Source organism: Cricetulus griseus, chromosome X (genome assembly GCF_003668045.3).
Source record: "Cricetulus griseus strain 17A/GY chromosome X, alternate assembly CriGri-PICRH-1.0, whole genome shotgun sequence".
Lineage (NCBI taxonomy): Eukaryota > Metazoa > Chordata > Mammalia > Rodentia > Cricetidae > Cricetulus > Cricetulus griseus.
Genome location: NC_048604.1, coordinates 26,422,321 through 26,450,163, shown reverse-complemented (window position 1 = coordinate 26,450,163; position 27,843 = coordinate 26,422,321). Strand labels below are relative to the sequence as shown.

Genomic DNA, 27,843 nt, shown 5'->3' with positions numbered 1-27,843 from the left:
CTTCCAATTGATTGTATGATATGTGTTCTATTAGGCCCAAAATACCCAAAGGCATTTGTTGGACACTTACAAAATACCACATTCTAGTACTGTCCCTGCATATGAGAAACTACAGTAAAAATTAGTAATTTCCCATGCCACACACACTAAAAACACATAGAATTATTTCAAGATCACCCTATTTTGATTGTCCGTTTTCTTTCAGTTGGGTTTGTCCAGAAGAGAACACAGAGGTATTTAGCAGTGTGAAGGAAGAATACAAACTAATGTTTCATCCTGTTCACATCTTGGCCTCCAGACAAAATGATTGAGTTGTATCTGAGTTGCAAGACATCAGGCTGTCTGAGGTGAACAAAAGCCTTCCACATCTCTTACAGTTTTAAAATATGAGAACCAGAACTAATGATAACCTTGGTCTCTTCATGGTACATAGGAGAAACTGAAGACCAGAAAGGAAAATAGTCTAGTCAATGATAGGTCCTGTACTCATGTATTTTGTCTTTTAGTTTTAACTTTCTGCTGTTTTCTGGACAGGGATTAATTTTGATACACAGCAAAAGCTTAAATTCAACAGAAGTGTTGTGACAGATACATCCCTCTTAGCTTTGCCTGTGAGGCTTTCATGACTTCCTTGTGGAATCCATTCTCTGTCCTTTAATCCCTTTGTATGGAGATGCCAGAGAGTCCACCGCAAGTCTGGGCATTAAAAAATACCTTCTCTTACACACTGGGACTCCTATTTGGTACTGGGGTCCACTACAATATACACTTGTTAGAGCTTCTGCCTTGGTTCATCTTTCTTGTTTCCACAAATCCTCATGTAACACCTATAGTCTTCACATCTCTATTCTCCAGTGATTTTTTTCTCGATGTCCTCCTAGCAAGACTTTGCCTCTACCCAATAACCTTCTATTCATCAAGACTCAGGTCATATTTATCAAGGAAAGTATCTGCTTGAGACAGTTTTCTGGGCTCTCATATCCATCCTGTAGACTATGTTAGGGTGGCCAAATGCCATGCTAAAATTTTTATTTGTATGAAATATTTTTTTGTGTATTGTGATGTATAAAATGCCAGCTCTATTTGTCAGGTATTTTTCTTATTTTTTAAGATTTGTTTATGTCTATGTGTGTTTTGCATGCAAGTATGTGTGTATGTGCACCTCATGTGTGCCTAGTGCCTGTGGATGTCAGAAGAAGGCATCAGATACCTTGTAACTGCTGTTATGGATGTTTTTAAGCCATCATGTGGGTGTTGGGAACTGAGCCTAGATCCTCTGCAAGATAACCAAGTACTCTTAGCTATTGAGCCACCTCTCCAGCCCTATATCTTTTATTTTTTTAACATTTTAAATTAATTTATCTTTTACATTCTAATCCCAGGTCCCCCTCCCTTCTCTCCTCTGGCTCTCCCCCCACTCCCCACTCCCCACTCCCCCCACCTCCCATCTGCTCCTCAGAGAGGGTAAGGCCTCCCCTGCAAAGTCCACTAAGTCTGTCCCATCATCTTATTGAGGAAGGTCCTCAGATTTTAAGCTGAACTGGTTTCTTTCTTTCTTTCTTTCTTTCTTTCTTTCTTTCTTTCTTTCTTTCTTTCTTTTTCTTTCTTTCTGGCAGGATATGTTGTCCAGGAAAGACAGAGTCATATACCTATTGTTTCCAGGATTTTATTTTTAGACCTTCTATATCCTCTAGGCAAAAGTCTGCACTTAATATTACCTTTACCTCCAGCAGTATCAAGATCAAGAAGATGCAGCAGTCCATGAATGGCCAGCCATCAGAACAGGCCACATAATTTTGTAAGCAGATCCAAACACTTTTCATCCTTTCCATAAATCCTCTCCATTTCTCACTGTTAGCCACCATTCTAGCCTCACATCTGGAGTTCAAAAATGTTAAGAGTTTCATCATAGAAAGCACTCCTGCTTAATAGAAATCAAGCACATTTTTTCCAAGTTCAAGTCCAATCTGGGTCAGTTTCACTTGACTACTCCACAGGCACAGGGCACAACATAAACTACTGTGATAGAAGGCAAGATTAGAGGATGAGTACTTAACATAAAGTATGTTCACTCCTAGAAACATCATCAAAGGTCATCCTGTGCTGTAGAAGAGGTAATAGAGTGGGCAGTCTCTTTAATTTGTAGTCACTGGGTTCTCTCCATAATAAACTGCACCAGGAATGTAGGTGCATTTTGGTCAGTTGGCAACAGCTCTTCCCTCACCTATAAATAGAGCCTTTTTAAAAATATGTATATGGCATTTTCTCTGCTGTCATTCAATTTAAACTGCCAAGCACCTGTCCTGATTGAGTTCTATGGCACTCCCCCTCTCCAAGTACCCAAGAAATGCTAAGCCACTCACCAGTTTCTTAGAAAGGAGACTTAGTCACAGAATCAAAAGTTGGAAATTACTACTTCCAATGGGGCTAAGAAAGCAAGTGAGAGAATAGTAGTGGACAGGAGCATTTATTGAATGCTATCTACATTGGTTGCTTTTCTCATTACTGTAAGGAAATCTCTGTCCAAAAGGAACTTATGGGGTTTATTTTGTCCATCATAATGGAGAATGCATAGCACAGGATTGTGGGTCTGCTCACTCTCAACTGAGCAGATAATAAAGTGGTAACAGGACAAGATTTCCTCCAGTGACTCCCTTCATCTAGCTATTCTCCATCTTCTAAAGGTAAGAGAACATCTCAAAGCAGCACCAGCAGCTGGACACCCAAGTGTTACATATACATAAATCTGTGGGCATCATTTCCCACACAAACCATGACAACATCTATTAAGTGTTCAGCAGTCCACAGGGCCCTTGGTGATTGTTAGCAATCTATCCCAGAACAATTACCTAAGCACCGAACATAAGTATAAAAGACTTATACATAGCACTGTAGGAACTCCTTCTAGTCTAAATCCCAGTTGCTTTTATATTTTTATATCAGACCTAGAGTGGCTGACAATCAGAGGCTCGCCTATTCTGCTTTTCCCTCCAGATGGTCTTCTGAATTCCCTTGCAACCGATAATGCGAAGCAAGCGTACATTCACTCAGTGACACTGACACATCTCTTTGGGCATATTTCCTCAGCTTAGGATGAGGAAAATGAACTACATAATTCACCAGCATGGAGACAAGGTTCATAATGAAGAACAGGAATAAAAAGGGAAATGGGAAATGCAGGATTATATGCACTGCCAGCTTCAGAGCCACCCTTAAACTTGACAAGTAGCAGTTGCCTCCTTTGGTAAGATGCGAGGGTAACCGGAACACGTAAAGTTGCCAGACAACAATTTATCAATTATTGTTGTCTAGACATTCACAGTTAAAACTTGATTCTTTAAGACTTTTAATTCCAAGTCTGGGAAATCTGAATTCTCCAGGGTGTGGGGTTCACAATTAGAAGCATTGGACAGTCTAATACAGGTCAAGAGCATGCTTCAAATTGAAAGAAATATTTTTAGGGAAGAGTTAAAGGACACAAAGCTTGAGAGCACCTTATGTTCATTGATTCCACAAATTAGCTGAGGGCTATCCTAATGATGCAGCTATGAGGAAGAAAAGATTCACAGAGGGTCAGTTCTTAATTAAAGAATGACTTAAGCAAACACAGTTATGAAGAATAAAGGCTCCAGGAAAATCTTAATTTGCCATGGGTAAATTGGGCTGGGTGTGAATGAATATTTGTTTTTATCATATTCCATAAAATTCACAGATTGATGTTCATATGCAAACAGAGAGGGTTTTTGACCTGCCTATCTAAAGCTCCTCACATATAGAATAGTTTCCGTATTAACATCTCAAGTTGCGACAATCACTATATTGATTTTTATGATACTAAACTGCTCAAATGAAGTGAAAACAAACAGTAACAACAAAACAGTAAAATATGGGTCCAATTGTGCGGTGGGACACTTTTCATGAGTTATAAGGAGAAGTACATTTTATCATCCTCTGAATTATTGGCTCTGAGTTCAGATTTTTATACATCAGGCCTCCTAGACATGGCAAAATGTAACACAAAACAAGTGATTGGGCTCCTCGTCATCTCTTTACTCTGCCTCTATATCACTCCTACCTCTGGCTCCTCAGCTTTACAACTGGGGTCCCTGTGCTCTCACTAGGTTTGGTCAGGTGGTTCTGTAAGTTTCTCCAGCATCGTCTTGACTCCCTTGCTCATCCCTCCTCCCTCTCTACAACTGGATTCCAGGAGTATGGCTCAGTGCTTAGCTCTGGGTGCCTGTTTCTTCTTCTATCAGCTACTGGATGAAGGCTCTCGGATGGCAATTAAGGTAGTCATCAATCTCATTATAGGGGAAGGGCATCAAAGGCAGCCTCTCCACTACTGCCTAGATAATTATTTGGGGTCATTTTTGTGGATCTCTGAACATTTCCCTAGTGAAAGATTTCTCTTTAAACATATACTGGCTTCCTCTATTAAGGTATCTCTTTTCTTACTCTCCTCTATTCCTCCCATGTCTTCCTGAACCCTCCTATTCTCCTCCCCTCTCCTCTTCTACCTTATTTTTTCCTACCTCCCACCCCTCTCCCCCCTTGCTCCCAATTTGCTCGGGAGTTCTTGTCCCTATTCCCTTCTTCAGGGGACCATATATGTCTCTCTTAGAGTCCTCCTTGTTTCCTAGTTTCTCTGGTGGTGTGGTTTGTAGGCTGGTAATCCTTTGCTCTATGTCTAAAATCTATATATGAGTGAGTACATACCATGCTTGTCTTTCTGTGACTGGGTAACCTCACTCAAGATGATCCTTTACAGTTCCATCCATTTGCCTGGGAATTTCAAGATTTCATTGCTTCCCACCCCCGCACTGAGTAATACTCCATTTTGTATATGTACCTCATTTTCCCTATCCATTCTTCAGTTGAGATAAATCTAGGTTGCTTCCAGGTTCTAGATAATATATACATATATATATATATATATATATATATATATATATATATGCTGCTATGAACATGGTTGAACAGATGTCCTTGTATGAATATGCATTATTTAGTATATGCCCATTTTTTAGTGGAATTGCTGAATCATGAGATAGACTGATTCCCATTTTCCTGAGAAACCACCATACTGATTTCCAAAATGGCTGCACAAGTTTGTAATCCCACCAGCAATGAAGGAATGTTCCCCTTTTGCCACATCCTCTCCAGCACAGACTGTCATTAGTGTTATTAACTTTAGCCATTCTGGCCAGTGTAAGATGGTACCTCAGAGTTGTTTTGATTTGCATTTCCCTGATGGCTAAGGATGTTGAATACTTTCTTAACTGTCATTCTGCCATTTTAGATTCCTCTATCGAGAATTCCCTATTTAGTTCTGAACCCCACTTTTAATTGGATTATTTGGTGTTTTGGTGACTAGCTTCTTGAGTTCTTTGTACATTTTGGAGATCAGCCCTCTGTTAGATGTGGGGTTGGTGAATATCTTTTCCCATTCTTTGGGCTTATGTTTTGTCTTGTTGACTACATCTTTTGCCTTACAGAAGGTTCTCAGTTTCAGGAGGTCCCATTTATTAATTGTCGATCTCAGTGTCGGTGCTAGTGGAGTTATGTTCATGAAGTGATCTCATGTAACAACTTATTCAAGGATACATCCCACTTTTCCTTCTAAGATGTCAGTGTGGCTGGATTTATGTTGAGGTCCTTGATCCATTTGGAATTAAGTTTTGTGCATGGTGATAGATATGGATTTATTTGAATCTTCTACATGTCTGCATCCAGTTATGCCAGCACTTTTTTTTACAGTGTATAGTTTTAGATTCTTTGTCAAAACTCAGGTGTTCATACGTGTGTGGGTTAATATCAGGGTCTTCAACTTGATTCTATTGGTCTACCTGTTTTTGTACCAATACCAAGATGTTTTCATTACTATAGTTCTACAGTAGAGCTTGAAGTCAGGGATGGTGATGCCTTGGAAGTTTCTTTATTGTACATGGTTGTTTTTGCTATCCTGGGTTTTTTTGTTTTTGTTGAATATTGTTCTTTCAAGATCTGTGAAGAATTGTGCTGGGATTTTGATAGGGTTTGCAGTTAGTGCTATGAACTTTCCTCTTAGCACTGCTTTCAAAATGTCCCATAAGTTTGGGTATGTTGTGTCTTCAGTCTCATTGAATTCTAGGAAGTCTTTAATTTTGTTTTTTATTTCTTCATTGACCCAGGAATGGTAAAATTGTATGTTGTTCAATTTCCATGGGTTTTCAGGGTTTCTGAAATGTGTGTTGTTGTTGAATTCTAACTTTAAAGCATGGTGATCCAATAAGATATAGGGGGTTATTCCTATATTTTGTATTTGTTGAGGTTTGGTATATTGCCGAGTATGTGGTTGATTTTAGAGAAGGTTCCATGTGGCACTAAGAAGAAGGTATATTCTTTTGTGTTTGGGTGGAATGTTCTATAAATGTCTGTTAAATAAAATTGGGCCAGCACTTCTGTTAGTTCTTTTGTTTCTTTGATAAGTTTCTGTCTGGTAGTCCTGTCTAGTGGTGAGAGTGGGTGTTGAAGTCTCCTACTGTAAGTGTGTGGGGTTTTATATTTGATTTAAGTTTTAGTAATGTTTCTTTTACAAATGTGGGTGCCTTTGTATTTGGGGCATAGATGTTCAGAACTGAGACTTCATCTTGATGGACTTTTCCTATGATGAATATGAAATGACCTTTTTCATCTCTTTTGATTGATTTTAGTTTGAATTCTAATTTGTTAGATATTAGAATTGCTACACCAGCTTGTTTCTTGGGTCCATTTGATTGGAAAGTCTTTTCCCAACCCTTTACTCTGAGGTAAGTCTGTCTTTGAAGTTGAGGTATGTTTCCTGTATACAGCAGAAGGATGGATTTTGTCTTCATATCCATTCTGTTAGCCTCTGTCTTTTTATAAGCGAGTTATGACCATTGATGTTGTGGAATATTAATGACCATTGATTGTTAATTCTTGTTTGTTTTGGATTTGTTGATGGTGGTGGCATTGTGTGTGGATTCTACCCCCTTCTTTTGTTGTTTGGTAAAGTGGGATTATCTATTGCCTATGTTTATGTGAGTGTAGTTAACTTCCTTGGGTTGGAGTTTTCCTTACAGTACTCTCTGTATGGCTGGATTAGTGGACATATATTGTTTAAATCTAATTTTTCATGGAATATCTTGTTTTCTCCATCTATAGTGATTGAAAGCTTTGCTGGGTATAGTAGTCTGGGCTGGCATCCATGGTCTCTTAGTAGAATATCTATCCAGGACCTTCTGGCTTTCAGAGTTTCCATAGAGAAGTCAGGTGTAATTCTGATAGGTCTGCCTTTAAATATTACTTGACCTTTTTCCTTTGCTGCTCTTAATATTCTTTCTTTATTCTGTAAGTTTGGTGTTTTGATTATTATGTGGCATGGGGACTTTTTTGTCATCCTGTCTATTTGGTGTTCTGTAAGCTTTTTGTAATTTCATAGGCATGTCCTTCTTTAGTTTGGGAAAGTTTTCTTCTATGATTGTGTTGTATATGTTTTTTGTACTCTTATGCTACATTTCTTTGCCTTCCTCTATACCTATTATTCTTAGGTTTGGCTTTTTCACAGTGTCCCATATTTCGTGGATATTTTGTGTTAGGGATTTGTTGGACTTAAGATTTCCTTTAGTTGATGACTCTATTTCTTCTAGTGAGTCCTCAAGACCTGAGATTCTCTCTTCCATCTCCTGTATTCTATTGGTTGTATTTACATCTGTTGGTCCTGATAATTTACCCAGCTTTTCTATTTCCAGCATTCCCTCATTCTGTATTTTCTTTGTTGTTTTTATTTCAGCTTTCAAGCCTTGAACTGTTTGAATTGTTTCCTTTACTTGTTTGGTTGGTTTTTTCTTGGTTTTCCTTGCTTTCTTTAAGAGATTTATTTCTTGATTTTTTTGCTTTGACTTTTCCTCCATTTAATGTATTTTTTGTTTTTATTCTTCCATTTCTTTAAGGAATTTTCTCATTTCCTCTTTGAGGGTCTCTAACATCTTCATAATTTTTTAAGGTCCTTCTCTTCCACTTCATCTGTGTTGGGATGTTCGGCTCTTGCTGGTGTAAAGTCCCTAGATTCTAGTGGTGTCATATTGGTCTTTCTGTTGTTGAATGTGTTCTTATACTGTCGTCTTCCCCTCCCTTCTTTCAGTGGGTGCAGGTGGGGTCTCTCCCTCTCTTCTGGTCTCCCAGTGAGTGTAGGTGGGCCACTCTGGATGGTCCAGTCTCTCCTGGTGTTCTGGTCATGCAGGGGGAATAGGGGGGCCAAGTCTCAAGCTCAATCTAAATCTTCGGGCATAGTTGGGATCAAGACTGTGATGCAGGCAGACTCTGGATTGTCTGGGCTACTGGGGTGGGTCCACTACACACAGATCAGACCCAGGCAATTCCAAGGAGAGGATTGGGGGGCAGGGGTTGGTCTGGGTGTAACCCAGACTCCCCTTAAGCAGAGTGGGTAGGGGGGGCAAGACTGGGATGCAGGCAGGTTTACTACATGCTGAGCACTCCCAGGATGTTCCAGAATATGGATAGGGGAGTTGCGCCTAGGTGGAATCCAGACTCACCTCAACTGGAGGGCATAGGGGCCAAGCACCCCCTTCATATTCTATATCAAGCTTATCCATGTCTTTATTTTGCAACAGCATACAAGATAACTTTATTTCAAAGTCCATGAAGATCAAAGAAGTTTAAGAAATAGAGAATATAAGGTTGGCTTTGAAGCCCAGGTGAGCACAAATATAAGAACAAAAGAGTAATTTTCATTTAACTAGTTTCATCTGAATGAACAAGAATACCAACTTCATAAATATACTAGACACTTGCTTATCAAAATGTATTGGAAGCAACAATAGAAGTACAATAAACTAAGTTAAACTAGACATTGCATATATTCTAGATGCAATAAAGACATATAAAATATTTTTAAAAGATGATGAAATAAGCCATATTCAAGGAATAAATTTGAACCTAAAAATGATAAATGAGAAAAGAAAGAAGAAGGGAGGGAAAGAAGGAAGGAAGGAAGGAAGGAAGGAAGGGAAAGAAGGAAGGAAGGGAAAACAGCAATATTGTCAGATATAATCATGCATGCCTGTACTCATAGCACTTGTGCCAGGGTCAGGACTGTATCAGTCCCAGGCTACAGAGGCCATCTAATCTGGACTGATTTCTTTGGGCCTGCAATTGGAACCAGATGAACAGCCCTGAGTCTATCCCTGAGTGGGGGAGTGTGTATCTGGAAATTCCTAATGGCATTAAGGATGAGACAGAGACATCTTGTCATCTCAGGAGGGCTCTCAATTCATACTGGAGTCCATGGTTTATTTAAGCATACTCTTAAATAACTTTCCAATAGTGGGGGTGATAGCAGAAGTCATCTATTATCATGTATAAAGTGCTGACTAGGAGATGCTTCCTATAATCCTAGGGATAGTCTCAGAACCCAAGCACTCAGACATTCCACAAGGGCCTGTCTTGCTAGTCACTCACTGGTTTCTAGGCACGTTCCACCAGCCCCATGATGGGTATGTGTCCACCCAGGGGCCCAGGTCCATTGTTATACAAACTATGAACCATTTCCCACCAAGGCCAGGCATCCAGAGGTAATCAACCAGCGTCTGAAAAACAATGGGTGACTCAAGCTCCTGGAATCGAGCTGAGGTTTGCACCCCAAAATATCATAATCCATCTTCAGGCCTGGACATGCTTGGAGATTGCAAGGTCAGCCTTGGCTATGTAATAAATTCAAAGCTAGCCTATGCTACATGAGATTCCAGGAGGCAGAAGAGGTAGTCATAAAAAGTAAGCAAGAGCTAGCCATTAGATATGCTTGTAATTTTTGTCACAAACCCTCTAGGAAGCCCTTCTAGGCACAAATGTCTATAAATGCCAATTGGCTCTTCTGTGAAGGCTATTCATAAATACCAGCATCTGTCGTTTGGGACACTGTTAGAGACCCTGTCAGAAGTACATATAAGTGTGGCTCTGAGTACAAGTTCTGAATAAGAACAGGTGGAGATAGCCCCTACTAAAAGATACAAAGCAAAAATGTTCATCTTTGGTGTATTCTTTTAGATATCTTCATTACCAATTTCCATATGCCAAAATCCTGCTGATTGTTCCAGTTTTTCACAGAGAAAATACTATATTTATTCTGCATGAAGTATTTTTACATTTTGTTTAGACAGTGAAAATAGTTCGGGCCCTTTCTCCCTGGGACACTGATTTTGACAATGTAGGTTTGAGAGTTTTTTGGATCTGCCACCATCCCTTATATGAGGTCAAACTCATGGTCATGGACTGAGTACTCTAGAGCAGATGTTAAAATGGCAATTCACATGCCAAAAGGTTCTTGGTGAGTCTACTAGTTGGCACCACTTGTGAGGAGCAGAGAAGCATGAAGTTATCTACGAAAAGAAGAGCTGTGATACACCCGTGACAAGGCATTAGAGCGCTGAAGGTGGGGTGGTCCATTAGCTATCCTACTGGGAGTTTGGGGTGATTATGTTTTTATAATTTTGCTGCTACTGGTCACCGGATGCAGGATGACCTGGGGAGTAGATACAATCTTAAGTCAGGTGTCTCTCTTCCACCAGTGACTTTCCCAACAGCAGAAGTAGTAAGCCCTTTGGTAAAGAAGGATGACCTAGTTGTACAGCACGGCACTGCCTTTAACCAAGATAGTCTTCTTGTTTGCCAATAGCAGCCCAATAAGCAATGCACTAGAATTAATTGGTCATGGGTATGACCCAGTTCCTCATGACGAATTGTTCTGTCTTTCCTTTACCGTCATCCTCCAGTGTTACTTTGGTCAAATGCAGGGGGAAAGCTCACAATCAGTCAGTTCATCTGTATGGCAACTCCCACCATTTAAAATGAGAACCAGTGAGGGCACGAACAGCAATAGTGGTCTGGAATCCAGTTGAGATAATGTGCTACTCAAATCAAAGTAGCTTTGGGAATGGTAAAGCTGGGCATGTGAAAACTCATGCAGAGTAGATGACAATTTTGAAGCTGCTAAAACAGCAGGCTTTATTTTTACAAAGCCAGGGCTTTGTTGCAAACCTCACCTCCTACAAACACTAGCACCTGGTTGTGCTCTGCCAAGTCAAACATTTCTTTCTTTTTCCCTCAAGCTTCTATTTATGCTTTGGTCAGCTGTAACAGAGTCAGTGAAACTATGATAAATTGGGTATGAAAACAAATAAAAAGATCTGCTTGGATTGCTCGCTGACATATACTGAACTGAATTGACCATTCCCCCAGAGTTCTACAGTGCAACAGCCCCATGCTCAAGAAGACACAGGGAAACTCTGCATGGAAAATGACACCACAGTGCTAAGCCACAGTTGTGACTTGCTCAGAAAAATGTAAGACTCACAGTCAACTGGATCCCAGACACATACTCATCAAAAATCAGTGTGCTTCTTCTGCTTAGGTTCTGATTAGGCAACACATTCCCATGGTTCAAAGAACAGAAGTATAAAAATATCTATAAAAACCGTTGCTTATTAAGAGAAAGCACATAGCAAGCAGATTGTTGACCTGTCATTTGAATATTCTAGTAGCTTATGCTCAGAGAGGACAGCATGTGCTAGACTTTTAAAACCTTATCGATTTTACCCTTGCAGAGAACAATACCTGCTTCTTATAAAAGAGCCAAACATTATATAACCAAATGACAGTGAATGTGGAATGTCTTCATGATCCTGAGTCTCTGAGAAAACACTAGTAGTTTTTGAGGATTTTTTCCACAACCATCAGCCTTTTCAGCAAGAAAAAGAAATAAAATAAAATTACATTGTAGACGCTAACGTTGTTAGATTTTTCCATTATACATTACATAGTATATTATATATAGTGGAAATCATTCCTTGTTAATATATATATATACATTGTTGGCTATTAAACTTTAGCATAACATTCTCTCTCTCTCTCTCTCTCTCTCTCTCTCTCTCTCTCTCTCTGTGTGTGTGTGTGTGTGTACTATAATGTACTTAATCCATTGTGTTTTGCATTTTAAAATATCTGTGAACAGTTATTCAAACTGCTTTTTTCAAAATTGCTTGTAATTTATTTGTCTTGAATTCAAAACAAGTCATGTTTGGGAAAAATTATTAAGAAGCAGTTAAAAGAAGCTTTATGGAAAGAGGAGAAACACCCAGAAAGGTCCACAGGTAGCAGGGTATGCTTGGTAAAGGGACAAATTTGCAGTTACGCTAAACAGGTAACAAAGTACTCTGTTAGTAAATGAAACCATTTTCCAGATATGAAAGAACATGAAAACAAAATAAGTAGGGACCAGTTCAGGATCAAAGAAAAGAAGATAGAAGTAGGTTAGAATTGAATGAATGTTATAAATGTTAATTTGTGCACAGTAAGTTGTAAAAGCTTTATCAGAACTAACAGGTTTCTACTGAATCCAATCTCTACACAAATTAATAAATTTGGCTATTTAAATATATTATCAACCCAAGCTGGTATTCATAAGGCCCTGAACTTTGTTCCCAGAAGCTCTATCCTGCTAAAAAATAACCTGTAACCAAATAAGTAATAATCCCATTGCCATCTGAACTTCCTGTTCAGATGATATCTGAAATATCAAGATCAATAAAATATTGAAAAGTCAACATCCTGTCATGAGTATAGCAGGGGCTATAAAGACACACCCCTCTCTAAGGGCTTCTAGGCAGATAATAGTATCTAGTGTGGAGAGACAGTTAATCATTACTGAAGGTGGGAAAGTCATTTTCTTCAGTAGTATAGTCACTAGTAAGATGGTCACACTCTTATGAATAATCCCTTTCCCATATCCTTGTAAGCAACCCTAATGAAACTCATGGATCATTTTTTTAAAGACATGAAAATAGAAGAGAAACTAGTTAAGAAGAGGAAGGAGGTAGTGGGAATGGAAGGGGGACAAAATAGGATAATGGAAGATGAATATGATAAAAATGCTTTTTATTCATGTACAAAAGTGTCAGCATGAAACCCGTTATTATGTAAAATTAATGCATGCTTAGAAGCATTGAGAATTATCCATAAAAAAGAGTAGAACTGAAAGAAAAATGGTTATCATCACATCAAAGAAATTGTTGAAGGTTTGGGACACCTTTAACCCGAAGAAGAGAAGGTTAAAGTAAGACATGTTAACAGCTTTCAAAAATGGGGAAGACTGTCACATGGAAAGGATATTAATCTTGCTCTATGTCATCACAAATTGTGGACAAGGTCCATTAAGCAGAGATGACAAGAATTTGAATTTTCTACTAAGCATAGGAACACTTGTGCTTTGCTAACGAGCCTTTTTAAAAAAGTTTACTTCACAAAAATCAAAGACTCCCTATGTAGTTTCATCAGTTATTATTCAACCAATATTTTCTTCATAAATAGTCCAGGAACAAAATTCAACACAGTCCTTACTGAATTTTCATAAATTCTTAATTAGTGGCATTCAAAATAATGAGGTCTTATTATACACTGCTTAAGAAAGTTTTCCACATGCTTTAATCTCTTTCTTCCTATGCATATTTCTTAATCCCATGCCTTGGCCCACTATGTGCCCTCAACTCCCACTGAAGCAGAGAGTACATCTAAAACCCACATGAAAATGTAAATCTGAGAAATAAATATGCGTGGTTGGTTTTATAAGAGTAAGAATTAACATTTAAAGCAATGGTAATTTACTCTGATCTGTAATTTTGAGCTCCTGTGCTGAAATTGCTCATTTGGAAATTACCCAGTGCTTGGGTCTCGTTTGTGATCTTCTTCCTGCACACACCCAGCACACAAAGGAGTTATAATGACCGGCTGAGTCACTGCTGCCATCTCCCTGAAGCATGTTCTCCAAATGTCAATACCATTTTCTATGGTACAGTGAGGACGACTCTAAACCACAGCCTGCTTACACCACAGGGTAGGCCCAAGACAGCAGAGAACTTGGAGTATGTTCAAAAGGCATTGCCATCTCCCTCCATCCTCTGCTTCTGTGGTGACTGAACTATGTCACGGATAATTTGGGATACGCAAATCATCTCTATCATTCATTCCTATTGGGAGTAGGGAGATTGTTTTGATAATATCCCAATAACACCGTCTTTTCTTGATGAGATTATACTTAGATTATGAATTCATACAAGAAGCACAGCTGGAGATATGATATAAAATCGAAGATGTGACTACTCTAAAAGAGTATATATAAAAATAATGCTTGTGCCATTGGGCTTCATTCTTTAGAGACACTGCTCTTGGGGGTTTGTTTGCTTGCTTGCTTGCTTATTTATTTGTCTGGTTTGGTTTGGTTTGGTTTTGGATTTTTGAGACTGGATCTCATTGTATACCTCAGGTTGGCCTTGGACTTTTGGCAACCGTACTGCTTCTGTCTCCCAAATTCTAGCATGGTAAGCACAAGATGCCTATAATTCCAAATAGGTTAGCCCAAACTCAAGCATCTTTCCTTTTTTTGAACAGAGCTCATGGGTTGTTAGTTGCTAATGGTTGTTGGATATAAATTAGCTAATGTAGAACCAGGAACTCATGGTAAATTTTATTCAGGAAAAAGAAAGAACTCCCCAAAATTAATTTTATTGAATATTTTTTAGAATCCCTATGTAATCAAAGAGTAATAGTCTGTATTGGAGGCTGTCTTTCACAAAATTATAGTGATATTACCTGGGAGACACAATTTATCTTGTTGAATAGTCATATCCATGTATGGTTCAACCTGTTTTAATAAGGCTCTATTGCTAGTAAATTTATTTCTAATTCTTTGTTGTGGGTTTCTTTCATCCTCGAATTCTGAAGAATTCATAAGTGAAAGATGAAAGAAATGAGCTTCAACTGCAACAGAGAAAAGTGCAGCCAGACACAAGATGTTCTTGTCATTTATTCCATAGATGTTTTGATAATGCATATCAAAACAAAAATGACCTGATAAACACCAATCTCCATGGTGCTCACAAATGATTGCATCTTCTTTCATTTAAAACAAAACACCAAAATGGAGGTGCCAACTATCTGGAGAGTTGGGTTGGAAGCTGTGAGTTCACCTGCTCTCTCCAGTGAATCAAGTTTGAAAAGACCCAATGGACTGTGAATAGAAACTCAGTAGAATCCGTAACACCTACAGAAATATTTGTAAAAGGAAAAAAATTAGTATAGCTGTTTTTCCTTCCTTCAGGGTTTTCCATCCTACAAGCAATTATGGAAGCAGCAGTGCAAAACAACTGGCAAGTGACAGCAAGGTCTGTGGGAAACATAAAGGACATCCAGGAATTCAGACGCATCATTGAAGAAATGGATAGGAGACAGGAAAAACGATACTTGATTGACTGCGAAGTCGAAAGGATTAACACAATTTTGGAACAGGTATGTCTGAGATTTAGTTCACTCCCAGCCTGCATGTTAAAGCATTATCCTGAGGCAGTTTCCATATCTGCTAATAAATTAAGTAGCCAACAGACTTAGCATGCCAACGGTTTTCATAGTCTCTCTAATCCCTTTTTCCTCCCTAGTGGCTGCAGAAAAAAATGAAAAAGAAAATTCCAAGCTGATAAAAAATTGCATCACATGATTAATTTGAATGTCTCTGCAATTTAATGCTACATATCAGATAAATCCGACACTCTACTCCTCTGTTTAATAGATAGCTGATTGTTTCAAAGTAACCCCCTTCCTTTCTTGTATCTTCTTCACAATAGGGAACAGACAATAGATTAGGCAGGCTGACAGGTAGGAATTTTGTTTCTCATTACCAGAATATGTACTTCTCCAACCCTTTCTAGGGAGCATCAGCTACTCTTGATGAATGTGCATAGATACTATTTACCAGGTTCAAATTGCCTATGCTATTCTAAATTATCCCTCTGGGGTAGTGGAAAAGAAAGATAATAGTTTAAGGTGTTTTTAATTTCATAAACTTTATTTTAGAAAATCTTGCAACTAAACAAAAATATTACACACCAAAATTAACCAGACCCAAAGTCTATACAAGTCAATGACCTTCTATTCAGTTAGAATTGGCGTTTGGGACAGAAACTGTGAAGAGTCACATTAAAATTTACACTTTCAGTACCAAGTATATTTTATGCATTTATCCACCACCAAACCTAGAAAGATTCAAAGTCAGAATTAGAATTAGAAAAGCAATCAGTTCTATATTCTCTTTCATAACTCATTTCCATTACCAGTCCTTCCTTATCCCCTTAAATTTATCTTTCTTGTTCTCCTTTTTTTTTTTGCATGTTATAGTGTACCTTTTATACTGTGTGTTTAAAAAAATAAAAAAGATGTCATAGGAAGGAAACGTTCTTGATTTGAAAAGTGTGAACATTGTTTTAAAAGAACAAGCTAAGTATGCACAAGACCTTTACAAGCTCAAATCAGTCAAAACCCCAGCACTCAGAGCAGGAAGTGAACACAAAGCCCCACCCCTAACCAGGAAGCTGTTTGCTGGGAGAGAAATTCAGTTTTCTCTAATGGAGTGTCACTGGTTATATCAACCACACTCCAGGGAGGCCTCTTGCCCAGGAAGAGTTGATCAATACACATTGGATTCTGTGTGTTTTTCGGGGCTTTTTCTTTTGTTTTGCTTTACGAGAGAAAGCAAAGTGAAATTGGGTAGTGGGAGAGGATCTAGGAGGAGCTGAAGAAGGGGAAAGAACATGATTGGAATATATTGTTTGGAATTCCCAAAGAATCAAATATTTTAAAAGTCTAACCAAATTAAAACGTGAATAAGATAAAGTGGAACATACAACCCAATGGGCCAGGATGTTTTCATTATTAAGCACAAATACAGAAATCTTAGACTAAGATTACTAGAAGTATTTGTCCTAAGCTAGATGGAAACTATGTTTGGGATAGAGGACCAAACAGGAATGTAGCAAACATTTACTGTTTTCCTCAAATGTCTCCCTTTGTTGGTTAATAACGAAGTGCCTGTCTTACTAGGAACGATACTATAGGGGGAACCTCCTATTCTAATTCAACCCCAGTGTGCCTGGGAGCCAAAAGAACTTCAGAGATGAAAATTATGGTGAGCAGCCATTACCTGTTAGAGCTGCTTTAGAGGAAATGAAATATTAGCACTTTGTCAGATCTATCCCTATTAAAAAGACAAAAAGAAAAAAGAGAAGAGGGAGGGAGAGGTGGAGACGGGGAAAGCTGCTGATGCTACAGGCTAGAAGTACAAAGCTGCCCCCTTGTTAAGTTCAGCACTGCTTTTAATGGATGGTGGCTCACAGAAAATCTAGAGCAAGCCTGGTTAGGTCCTCAACTAACATTCTCCTGAGCAACACAAATGATCCATGCTCTCCCTCACTGAAAAAAAAAAAATCCAAACTTCCTTTGATTTTCTCTGATCTTAAAAATGAAGAATCAGGTCAGTGATGCTGCTATATGTACTACATGCCCTCCAAAATGTTTAGACCAAAATAGCCTTTTAGTGGGTGACCTACTTAATAGGTCCAAACAGAAGAACATCTTGCTTGTCACACTTTTTTGTTTTCCTTCTTTTCCATTGGGGACTTCGGCTTCTTGAATATCCAATATTCTCTGAAAGGTATGGACCGGGAGGCTTTCAGTAATGGAAAAACTGCTGGGTAATGCTCTGAGTTCTATGTACCTCTGAAACCTTGGGCACTTAACCATCTATACCCTGCTTTCCTCATTTCCATAATGGAAAAAAAAACAAAATTTGCTCTACCACACAAGATTAATTCAACCACCCTAGAGGGCACAAAGTTTTGGAGAGAAAAATCAGTATCACAGAAGGAAAATCAAACTCCTGAAATTTGAAAAGTCTGTTTTTTCATGTTTCACTTTTCTGTTTTCCTTTCTTTTTCTTTATGTACCCCCCAAATATGTCATTTTATTCATTTATCTCCTTAAAAAATAAAATAAGTGTCAAGTTGTTTGATTTACTTACCATTGAGTAGCTCCTATGAGACCATATGTTTTACAAAGTAGGGTTAGAATGTGCCACAAAGTACATGGTACCTAGTAATGGAGAAATGACAAGCTAGACACTTGATGAAGCATACTCCAATAAGCTTCACTGAGATTTAGCTACAGTTCCATCCAAAGCAGTGGCTCTCAACCTTCCCAACACTGTGACCCTTGAATAGAGTTTCTAGTGTTGTGGTCACCCCCAACCACAAAATTATTTCATTGATACTTCATAACTATAATTTTTCCACTGTTATGGATTTAATGTAAATTTATGGTATGCAGGGGATCTTCTATGCAACCCTCAAAGGAGCTGCAACCCACAGGTTAAGAACTGCTGATCCAAAGGAAAAAAAGTACTTGTAGCCATATAATGTGATTATTAGACTACACATTTTTAAGTCTTTAAAATAGGAACTCTGTTTATTCTTCTCCTACTGATAACAAAATTGTTGCTATTTATTTCCTTTTGCTGAAATTTAAATTTCTCAATAAACAGATTTCTTAAGTAAACAACTTCAGCATGCTATTTCTTTAAAGAAACACTTTTTAAATAAGTTGAATCCTTTCATTGGTGTTTAGTCATTTTTGTGACAAACATCATAATATAATACATATTGTCGGTGTATTATATGTACATGTATACTATATTATATGTATTATGTTAAGATGTACAGTGATAACAATCATAACTCAATGAGCATCAAGCTCGAAAAGACAGCTTCAGATTTTAAGTGTTTTCAATATCATTTAGGGTTTTTTCCTGGAAAAACTTGGACAGACTTCTACAAAATCATGTTTCATTTGACTATCTGAGACAAAAGAGCCTCTGATGCCGTTATAGCATGATTGTCAATAGATCAGATTTAAGCATAAAGTTCATATTGTATGCCATACCCATCAGTTATTGATGAAAATATTGTAGTGTAGTGCAATTTTTCAAATGTCAGCAGATTTTCAATAAAGCTTTAGATAAGATAATGTCTACACTGCATTATATACACTATTATTTTCCTACAACTATTTATACAGTTATATGATCAATAGAAATTTTTCTAACATGTCTTCCAAAGTTCTTTTTTTAATCCTTCCTGGTCTTCATATAATAATAGAGAAGAAGAATCAGTTAGATGCTGATCTTTCATTAGTGTCTCTGTATAACAGCTAAGCTACAAGAAAGGTATGATACATTTATAGCTATGAGAATTACCATAGGAATTGACAGAGCAAGAGGCAAATGAAACCATAATAAGTAAGTTCTTAGATCTCAAAGAACATTAAAAAACTGTAGATCCTAAATACAAGAATTGGAGCACTATTTTATTTTTCCTATGTCAATAGTTCTTTTTTAAAATCTTGTTTGGGGGTTATAATATAATACAACATTTTTCCCTTCCCTTTCCTCCCTCCAAGCCCTCCCATATATCCTTCCAAATCTCCTTCAAATTCATGGCCTCTATTTTCATTAATTGCTATTGCATGCATGTATGCATATGTATGTACATGAGTGTGTGTATGTACCTGTGGGGGTGCACATGTATGTGGGTGCATGTCCATTTGCGTGCATGTATGTAGAGGCCAAGAGCTGATATACTGTATCATTGTCCATCATTCTCCACTTTATTTATTGAGGTAGGTTCTCTCACTGAACCTAAAGCTTACTCTCAAGGTAATCTAGCTAGTTACCTTGTCCCAGGAATATAGTCTGAATGGATTCTGTCACTTATTAGCTCTTTGACAAGGCCTCTCTGTATTTCTATTTTCTCAAAATAACACTTAAATAAAAGCTATACTTAGATGAGTTAATATGTCTAAATCATTTGGAAAGTTCTCTGATATATAGTGTTGGTATTCCACTTTGATGCCAAAACAAAGCACTTTCACACAAGTGTCTCATTTGAACTTCACAATAGGATGCCAGCAGGGAAGATATCTATATTCCACATTTATAGATGATAGATTGAGGCTTTGAGACTTCTAGATGACTTGTCAAGATTTGACTTCCAGTTCATTATAAGTATATAACAGGGGAAGTATGAAATGTGGGTCTTCTGACTCCTAGTCTAATGTCCTTGTGTCAAACTGCATCATCTCCCTTAATTTCCAAGATACTCACTAAATAACACATCAAACTCAAATGTGGCCCACTCATCATCTATCTTAAAATGATGGCAAAGCAATTAGAGATGATCCAAAGAAGAGTGGCCAGAAAAAGATTTAAGGATTAAAAACCAGGGCCTGTGAGGAAAGGCTATGTGAGTTGGGGTTGTTTATCCTAGTGAAAGAGAGCCAAGGGGCAGTTTAATTGCTATGCTCAAGTATAAGGAGTTACCATAAAGAGGACACTGACCAACTGTTCTGTATGCCTAAGGACAGTACTAGCGCAAATGAGCTTAACTGGACTAGAGAGACAGTCAGCACTAGGAAGGACTCATTAGAAAGAAAAGTGGAACAAAGGGAAATCTCCCAAGTTCAGACTGTATAAAGGCAAGGAATTAGTGAAAAGTTAAGACTAACAAAGTCATCATGATTGTTTTTCTAAAATGCACAAAAATTTCAAGTTCATTTTGTGTGGTAGCAAATAAAGATCCTTATAGAAGATTTAATGAATAGGGCAAAAGCATCATTACTTGGTATTTGTGTTTCCAGGGCTCACAACAGGTACAAAACTCCTTTTCTAAGGTGGCATCACATTTGTATGTAACCTAGTTATAACGACATGCATAGTTCAATTCATTTCTAGACTGTTGATAATAACGAACAAAATATAAATGCTATATGTATTTGTTATGTTATTCGGGGGATAATGACAAACAATGGATCTATACGTATTTAGTAAAGATGCGGGTTCTTAAAGATGTTTTTGATGCCATTTTGGGTGAAGTCATAGATATAGAGCCCATGTTGATCAATCAACTCAAACACTATTTGAGTATCAACTAGATTTTCAGAACACTTAAAATACTTAAAGGAACTAAAATTCTTGTGCCACAGATGATAATTGGGCATTCTAAATAACAAAATGTACTAAGTGATCATAGCATTCCAGATATCACCTATGCAATATGAATATATATATACATACATATATATATATATATATATATATATATATAAGTAAAATATAAAATGCACACACATATAAAGGTAAAAATGCATGCATCCCTGTAAGGCAGATTGAAATATTATCTTCTCTTTAAAGATGAAGAAAAGAAGACCTAGAAGTCATACATTTGAACCCAGGGAATCTGGCTGCAGATGCAATTAATCACTGCACTAATTGGCCCTGCATTTTTCAGTTTGAGTTTATTCAACCAGAAGTTATAAGATAAGCATCCTGATGAGGCCTGAAGTGGCTTTGTTTACACAACAGGCATTTCACAGATATTTTCTCCACTTGATGAGGAGTCATATCCCATTAACACAGAGAATTGAAAATACACCCTCAAATCGAAGTGCTCATTTGTAACAAACAGGTTCATTTACTTACAGTACCAAAATAACCCAGCTTTGGAATGAGACCCACAAAGCCATATGTCATGAAAAGGACTTGCCCAGATTGATCTGTGTATAAAACTAGCATAGCTAAACAATAAGCAAAGAATTGTGACCTCCATCATCCTACCAAATTCTTCTGGCAATCTGTGACCAGCAATGCCCCCACCTCACCCCACATCTCCCATAACACCTAGAAAGCCAGGACTCCTTGTACCACAAACTCTGAAACACAAAGATCTTTTCTTTCCCACTGGTCTTTTAAAATTTCATTTATTTTTCATTTTACATACCAACCCCAAGTCCCCTTCCTGCCGCCTCTTCCCCTCCTATCCCCAGCCACTCCACAGAGGAGATAAGGCCTTCCTTGAGGAGTCAGCAAAGTCTGGCATATCAAGTTGAGGCAGGACTAAGGCTCTCTTCCCTGTATCAAGGCTCAGCAAGGTATTCCGCCATAGGGAATGGGCTCCAAAAAAACCAGTTCATACACCTGGGCTAGGTCCTGGTCCAACTGCCAGAGCCCCTCACCCAACAGATCAAGCCACATAACTGTCACCCACATTCAGAGGGTCTAGTTTGGTCCCATGCAGGTTCTCCAGCTGTTGGTCTATAGACTATGAGCCCCACTCACTTGGGTCAGCTGTCTCTGTGTTTTTCCCCATCATGGTCTTGACACGCACCCCCCTTGATAGTATGATCCCTCTTCCATCTCTTCAACTGAACTCCAGGAGCTCAGCCCAGTGCTTGGCTGTGGGTCACTGCACCTGCTTCCATCAGCTACTGGATATAGGTTCTATGATGACAATTAGGGAGTCACTAATTTGATTTCAGGGGAAGACCAGTTCAGGCACCCTCTCCACTATTGCTAAAAGTCTTAGCTGGGATCATCCTTGTCGATTCCATCTGCTTCTAGCTTTGTTTATGAAAAGAAGCTGTAGAACGCTGACTGGACATACAGGCCAAGCCAAAGCATACCTCGTTTTAGAAATTTTTAGCAATCATATGTTTGTGGCCCTTTACTTGTACTCTGACTATGGGCCCAGAAAATGTGAAGAACAAGTGTGCTTCTACTCATCCATAGCTCTCATTGCCTAAAAACAATAATGCCCTTTTCAGAGGATGCAGTTTGTTTTTGGAGTCAATTTTTCTGTACTTCCCAGGCTTGTTCATCATAAATGTAGCTCTCAAGTTGATTATAATGGGATTCTTTAGTGAGGTGGGGTTTAAGAAGGTGGTTGTTTTTCAGTAGTAGACTCTCTTCCCCACTAATTTGACTACTATGGAAAGTAAATTAGGCATCTGGTAGAACTGGAAGAGAGTGATACTCTCATTACTTCTTTGGAAGATTATGTCCTTCCATGGTCTTACTGGAGTGCATGAAAGAGAATCCCAGAAAACATTCCTGATGCCTGCACATATTTTGCTTTAATCTCTAGCCATTCTCTTTTATGCTACTGAAAATTTGCAAAATAGTCGTAGCTGCAGAGATTCATAGTCAAAGTGCTTAGTGACTATATGGGGGTACAGAGGTGTCTCAGCAGTTAAGAGCACTGGCTGCTCTTGTAGAGGACCAGACTTCTTCTGACCTCATCCGGCACCTACATGCACAGGGTGCATATACAGACAAGCAGGTATGCCCCCAAACACAGAACTAAAATTTAATAAATAATTACATGACTGTTGAGTGCTCAGCCATAAATGGGACATAGCTATTACACCCTCACAGGTTCAGGGGACAGTGCAGAAGACAAGGTCAATGGGGGAACAGAAAGAACATCAGAGCTGGAGGAAGAGGTAGATGGTCACGTTATGCTATCTGTCTGGTATGAGAGGCTGTTGAACAACTGAACTTACAGCAGCTGTGATTCCCTGCAGGCGACACACACAAGCATTTGTTCATTAACCTCTTGCTATGAGGGAGGAGGGAAACTCATGAGGCCCCACCTATGTCTTAGTTTCTATAGGCAGTTAATGGTTGTTGGGGAAGGAAGGGATACTTTCTTCAGTGGTATAGCCGCTGGTAAAGTGTCCATGCTCTTGGAAGAACCCCCCCACTTCCATGCTTCTGTTAGTAACCTTAATGAAATCCACTGGCTACACAAAAAAGGCATGTTATAGAGCAGCTTTATTTTCTATTGCCAGTGAATATCTAAATCCTGTAATATGTTGAAGGTTTTCAGTGTATAATGTTAAGCAGGAACATGAAATCTTCATGCCTTTAGGGTAAGAACTAGAGACCACTAGAAACCGGGATTGGATAAGTAACAAAGAGGGTCCTTGAAAAGGATTAATTAGACAAACAAATTACAAAGAGAAACTTAAAACGGTTGGAAATAGGGAAAGCAATGGCACATCCCTGTAGCACACACTAGGAGTAGAAAGGAAGCCAACATGTATTTTTTTCTACACACTCATCTATATTTGTAAGATTGTCCTTAGGAGACTGGCAAAGGGGAAACAAGAGGGATGTCTCTCTGGCTACTTCTAGATTCAACAGTGAAAGACAAGATCCCATCCTTCTTTGTTTCCCTGTGCCATTTCTTTCCCCATTCCCATGCTTACCATTGTGGAAACACTTAAATAGATATTTTGAAGCAAAAATAAATGCACATCCAAACTGTAAGACAGCATTGCCAAAGCAAAACATATTGCTGGATTACCTGAAAAATAACCACTGTAAACATGACTTCTCTCAATTTCAACCTAATGTCCTCTCCAGCTTTAGGTGACTTGGACAATCACTGGCAGTCAAAAATAAACTTGTTCCCTAAACATGCAACAATGTTTATCCTGGGAGCTGGTAACTGATGGTAGAATTCTACATGGAGGGAGTTTAGCTTTGGCTTATTAGAAAAGAGGGCTTGATTATCTGGTCATACTCCCCCTAGACTGGCTTGGTGACTATTTAGAAGCAAGTCCCCTCTGGGAAAATAAAAAGAAAAAACTCATTCAAGATCATTACTTTGAAACAGAGAGATTCTTGTTTATTTCAGAGGACAGAAATTGCTGGGCTCGGAGAGGAAATGTTCCTATTAAACCAACAGTTTCTTCTTCTCATTTTTTAAAATCTGATAGCTCATTATTCACTTGATTATTTCCTAGGAGGCTTGGAGCGATATTTCAAAAATCAACAAAAATTCAAATTACTTTTCATGAACTTCAGAGTTCCTTCTGAAAGTTCTCAGGGACTAAGATGAAGGAAGATATCCAGAAGTTTTGTAAAACAGAATATACAAGCTTGAGGCAGGGTACCCGGGTTTTAGCCCCAAGCCATAGGACTTCAAAATGTACCTGCTTTCCTAATCCCTAAGCAAATGTCTTAAATGTTCCAAGAGACTTCCAGTTCCAAGAAACTATGAGTTCCAGTGCTTTGAAAACAAGATAGAGAATTCAATTCACATGCAATTGATGGAGGGGCTAGGGATAGTATATATCAGTGGTAAAATATGTGTGATATTCTGGGTTTTAATCTCCAGCACTGCAATGAATGACAAGGAGGAAAGAAGCTATGGGAGAGAATGGGGGAAGGTAGAATGGGTGAAAAAAGGAAGGAAGCAAGTTAAAAAAAGAGAAAGGGGGAGGAAAAGAAAAGGAGAGAGGGAACAGATCTATTTTGTCTTACCTCATTCTAAACGTGCTAAATGGAAAATAGTAGGCCTTCCTTCCTAGGGAAGTTTACAATCTAACAAGCTGATAAGGAAACAATAATTCTGGAAGGCAGAATCTGACAACTATCTTAAATGTATAAGTCAACTTTCTTACTTTCTCAGATTGCCAGCTAGTGACTGTCATTAAATGGTTTTTGCTGACTGAGGTTCTTGAGAGTCTGAACATCAGGGAGCTTTTCTGAGACTTGGGAAGACAGATGATAAGGAGAATGAGATAATATGCCCTTAAGGCCACCACACCACTGGGAAGTTCATCATTTACCTCTATCCTTAGAGCGCAGAACAACGCATGTCCCTGTTAATAAGAGTTTATGTTTGATCAAAGCTAGTACCACCTATGTATAGATATAAATATCACATCAGCCCTTCCAGAAAATGCCCAGGGAAAATTCCTATTAATTAAAGGCGTCTGGTAGTTGGATTATGATTAACTGAGATTTGTTTGTTCATTACAAACCTATCCTAAGTCCCTGGCTATATCCACATCAGCTACTCTCCTCCTGCTTGCAGCCCTTTACACATAGAAACATCAAGGGAAAACAAAATAAATGTATATTGAATCAAGTCATAATCACCCCTCCCCCTTAAGATCAGAATTTTAAGACTAAGTCCAGTACTTTATTCCCAGATCTTAAACATAGGAACCAAGTACAACAATAAAACTGATGTAAATATCACCTTTGTTTTTAGTTGACCCTGCTACAAATCAGAGGGGAATTCAGAATAGCTATATTTAAAAACAAAAATAGAAAAAAAGCCTTAACCAAGTATAGCTATGTTATCCCTCTACGGGAAGTGTGTGTCTTTTCTGTTGGCACAGAAAGAAAGCCCCCAACATGCCTGAGTTTGTGTGGCTTCCACTGTGAACACCTTAGCTCAGTCTTAGCAGACACTGAGAATTTGATAGTCCTGCGGGTTTCAATTACCGGCTTGGAAACACGATGTATTTTTTAAATCACCATTGGGCTTTATTAGGAAATTTTCTCAGATTAAGAGCAACAAAAATGTAGTAATTAGGAAGTTTTTCATGCAGCTGCCTGATTACAGGAGCCTTTTCCGAGATTCCACCAGATGTTACAACAAACTGTTGGAAGAAAGCAGCGAGAACCACAGTTCACAAGAGCAACACAAAAGCTAGCTATTGTTCAAGCCCACACTGCCACAGGACCCTTATATTTAAAATAATTTAGACCTCTGGGCTCCCCTACAGAGAGGCACCAAGCAAACGCAAAATAAGAAGAGTAACAAAAAATAGAATGTGTAGATTTGACTTCCTTACCATGCTAACAGTGATAGGCAAAGACAAATGATAGAACTATGCAAATAGCTGGACCTTCATGCTACTGAATGTGGGAAACAATCCTAAACAAGCATTATGGCATTATCATACTCTCACTTGGCCCTCCCAGATAGACAAATCTTCTTGTTGAGACATCATTGCCTCAGTCTAGATATGGCAGGGTCAGACTGTCTTTGCCCAAAGGTCACAACAAATTGACAACTGAAAGGAACTGAAGGATCAAGGCAAGACCAGGTATTAAGTAGATTTTAACAACTAGTGTCATATCACTAGGAGCAGAGCTAAAATAGAAGACAGTAGCCAATCACCACTCTTCTATTATCAACCTTTGTCATTCTTTTCTTTTTTGAGACAGAGTCTCACTATGTACCCTTGGTTAGCCTGGAACTAGCCCTGTAGACCAGGCTTGCCTCAAACCCACGGGGATCTGCCTGCCTCTGCTTCCTGAGTACGCCACCATGCCCAGCCAATTTATTTTTAATAAACATATATAGCTATTAAATAGACTCCCACATGAGCAAATTGCACCCCTGTTTCACTCCGAAACATAATAGCAGCTGATCAAGTGTTTTCTGGGGGAACACAGCTTGAGGCCAAAGATTTAAACTCCACGGAAGCTCTTTTTAAAAATCATGTCTGCCCTCGCATGGCCTTCTCATCTTTTCGTCACTTTAGTGATGTCAGTTTCTCCAAGGCGTTCTAAGATGCCTATTGGGGCAAGTCTACAAATATAAGGCGTTATAATTAGAATCACGTACCTCACCTCATGAGGAGTACATGAATGGAGGAACTTGTAATTGTGCAGCCTGGGAACTCCAAAAGGACTTATACACCAATAATCTGAAAGAGTCTGACCTGGCTGAGGCAGAGAGGAATTCAGTGGCACACCTGTGAGAACCGCAAGGAAAGTGCTTAGAACATAGTCTTCCTGTTTGTCTTTGCAGAATGATGTTACATTCCCATGGTCATCCTTAAGGTTTAGATTTGAGAATGTCATCACAACAATGACAAATACTTCATTTTTATTTTATTGTAGTTGAATAGGCAAAATACAACTTGCCTACCACAGTGAGGTGAACTGGTCACACGCAGTACTGTTCACACTAAGGGGCATGAACTGAAATTGTTTTCATGTTTTTAGTTGAATCTCTTGTAGAATTCTTAGCTGTAGTCGTATCTAGATTATTGTTAAGCACTGGGAAAGGCCAAGCATGGTGATACAGGCCTTTCATTCTAGTACTCATGAGGTTCTGCATCCCAGGGAAGCCTGTTCTACATACCCAGCCCACAGCTAGCCAGGGATACATCGTGAGACCGTCTTTAGTACAGTGGAGCAAGAAGTGGGACTCCTAACAATATTTGATATTGGTAGAAAATATGCCTACCAGCTTTAAGACCATGAACACTAGGAAAGGGCAATCTGAGCAAATAATTTGTGCATTG

General features: G+C 38.6%; 1 protein-coding gene across 2 annotated transcripts in view; it reads left to right on the top strand.

Annotated features, from left to right (window-relative positions):
• LOC100770349 (glutamate receptor 3) overlaps positions 1 to 27,843 on the top strand; it is a 268,038-nt gene that overhangs the window by 121,012 nt on the left and 119,183 nt on the right. For both annotated transcript variants that reach the window (XM_035450026.1, XM_035450028.1), the window contains exon 4: positions 15,170 to 15,357. In XM_035450026.1, the coding sequence (XP_035305917.1) occupies positions 15,170 to 15,357 (188 nt within the window). The remainder of the gene's footprint in view (positions 1 to 15,169; positions 15,358 to 27,843) is intronic.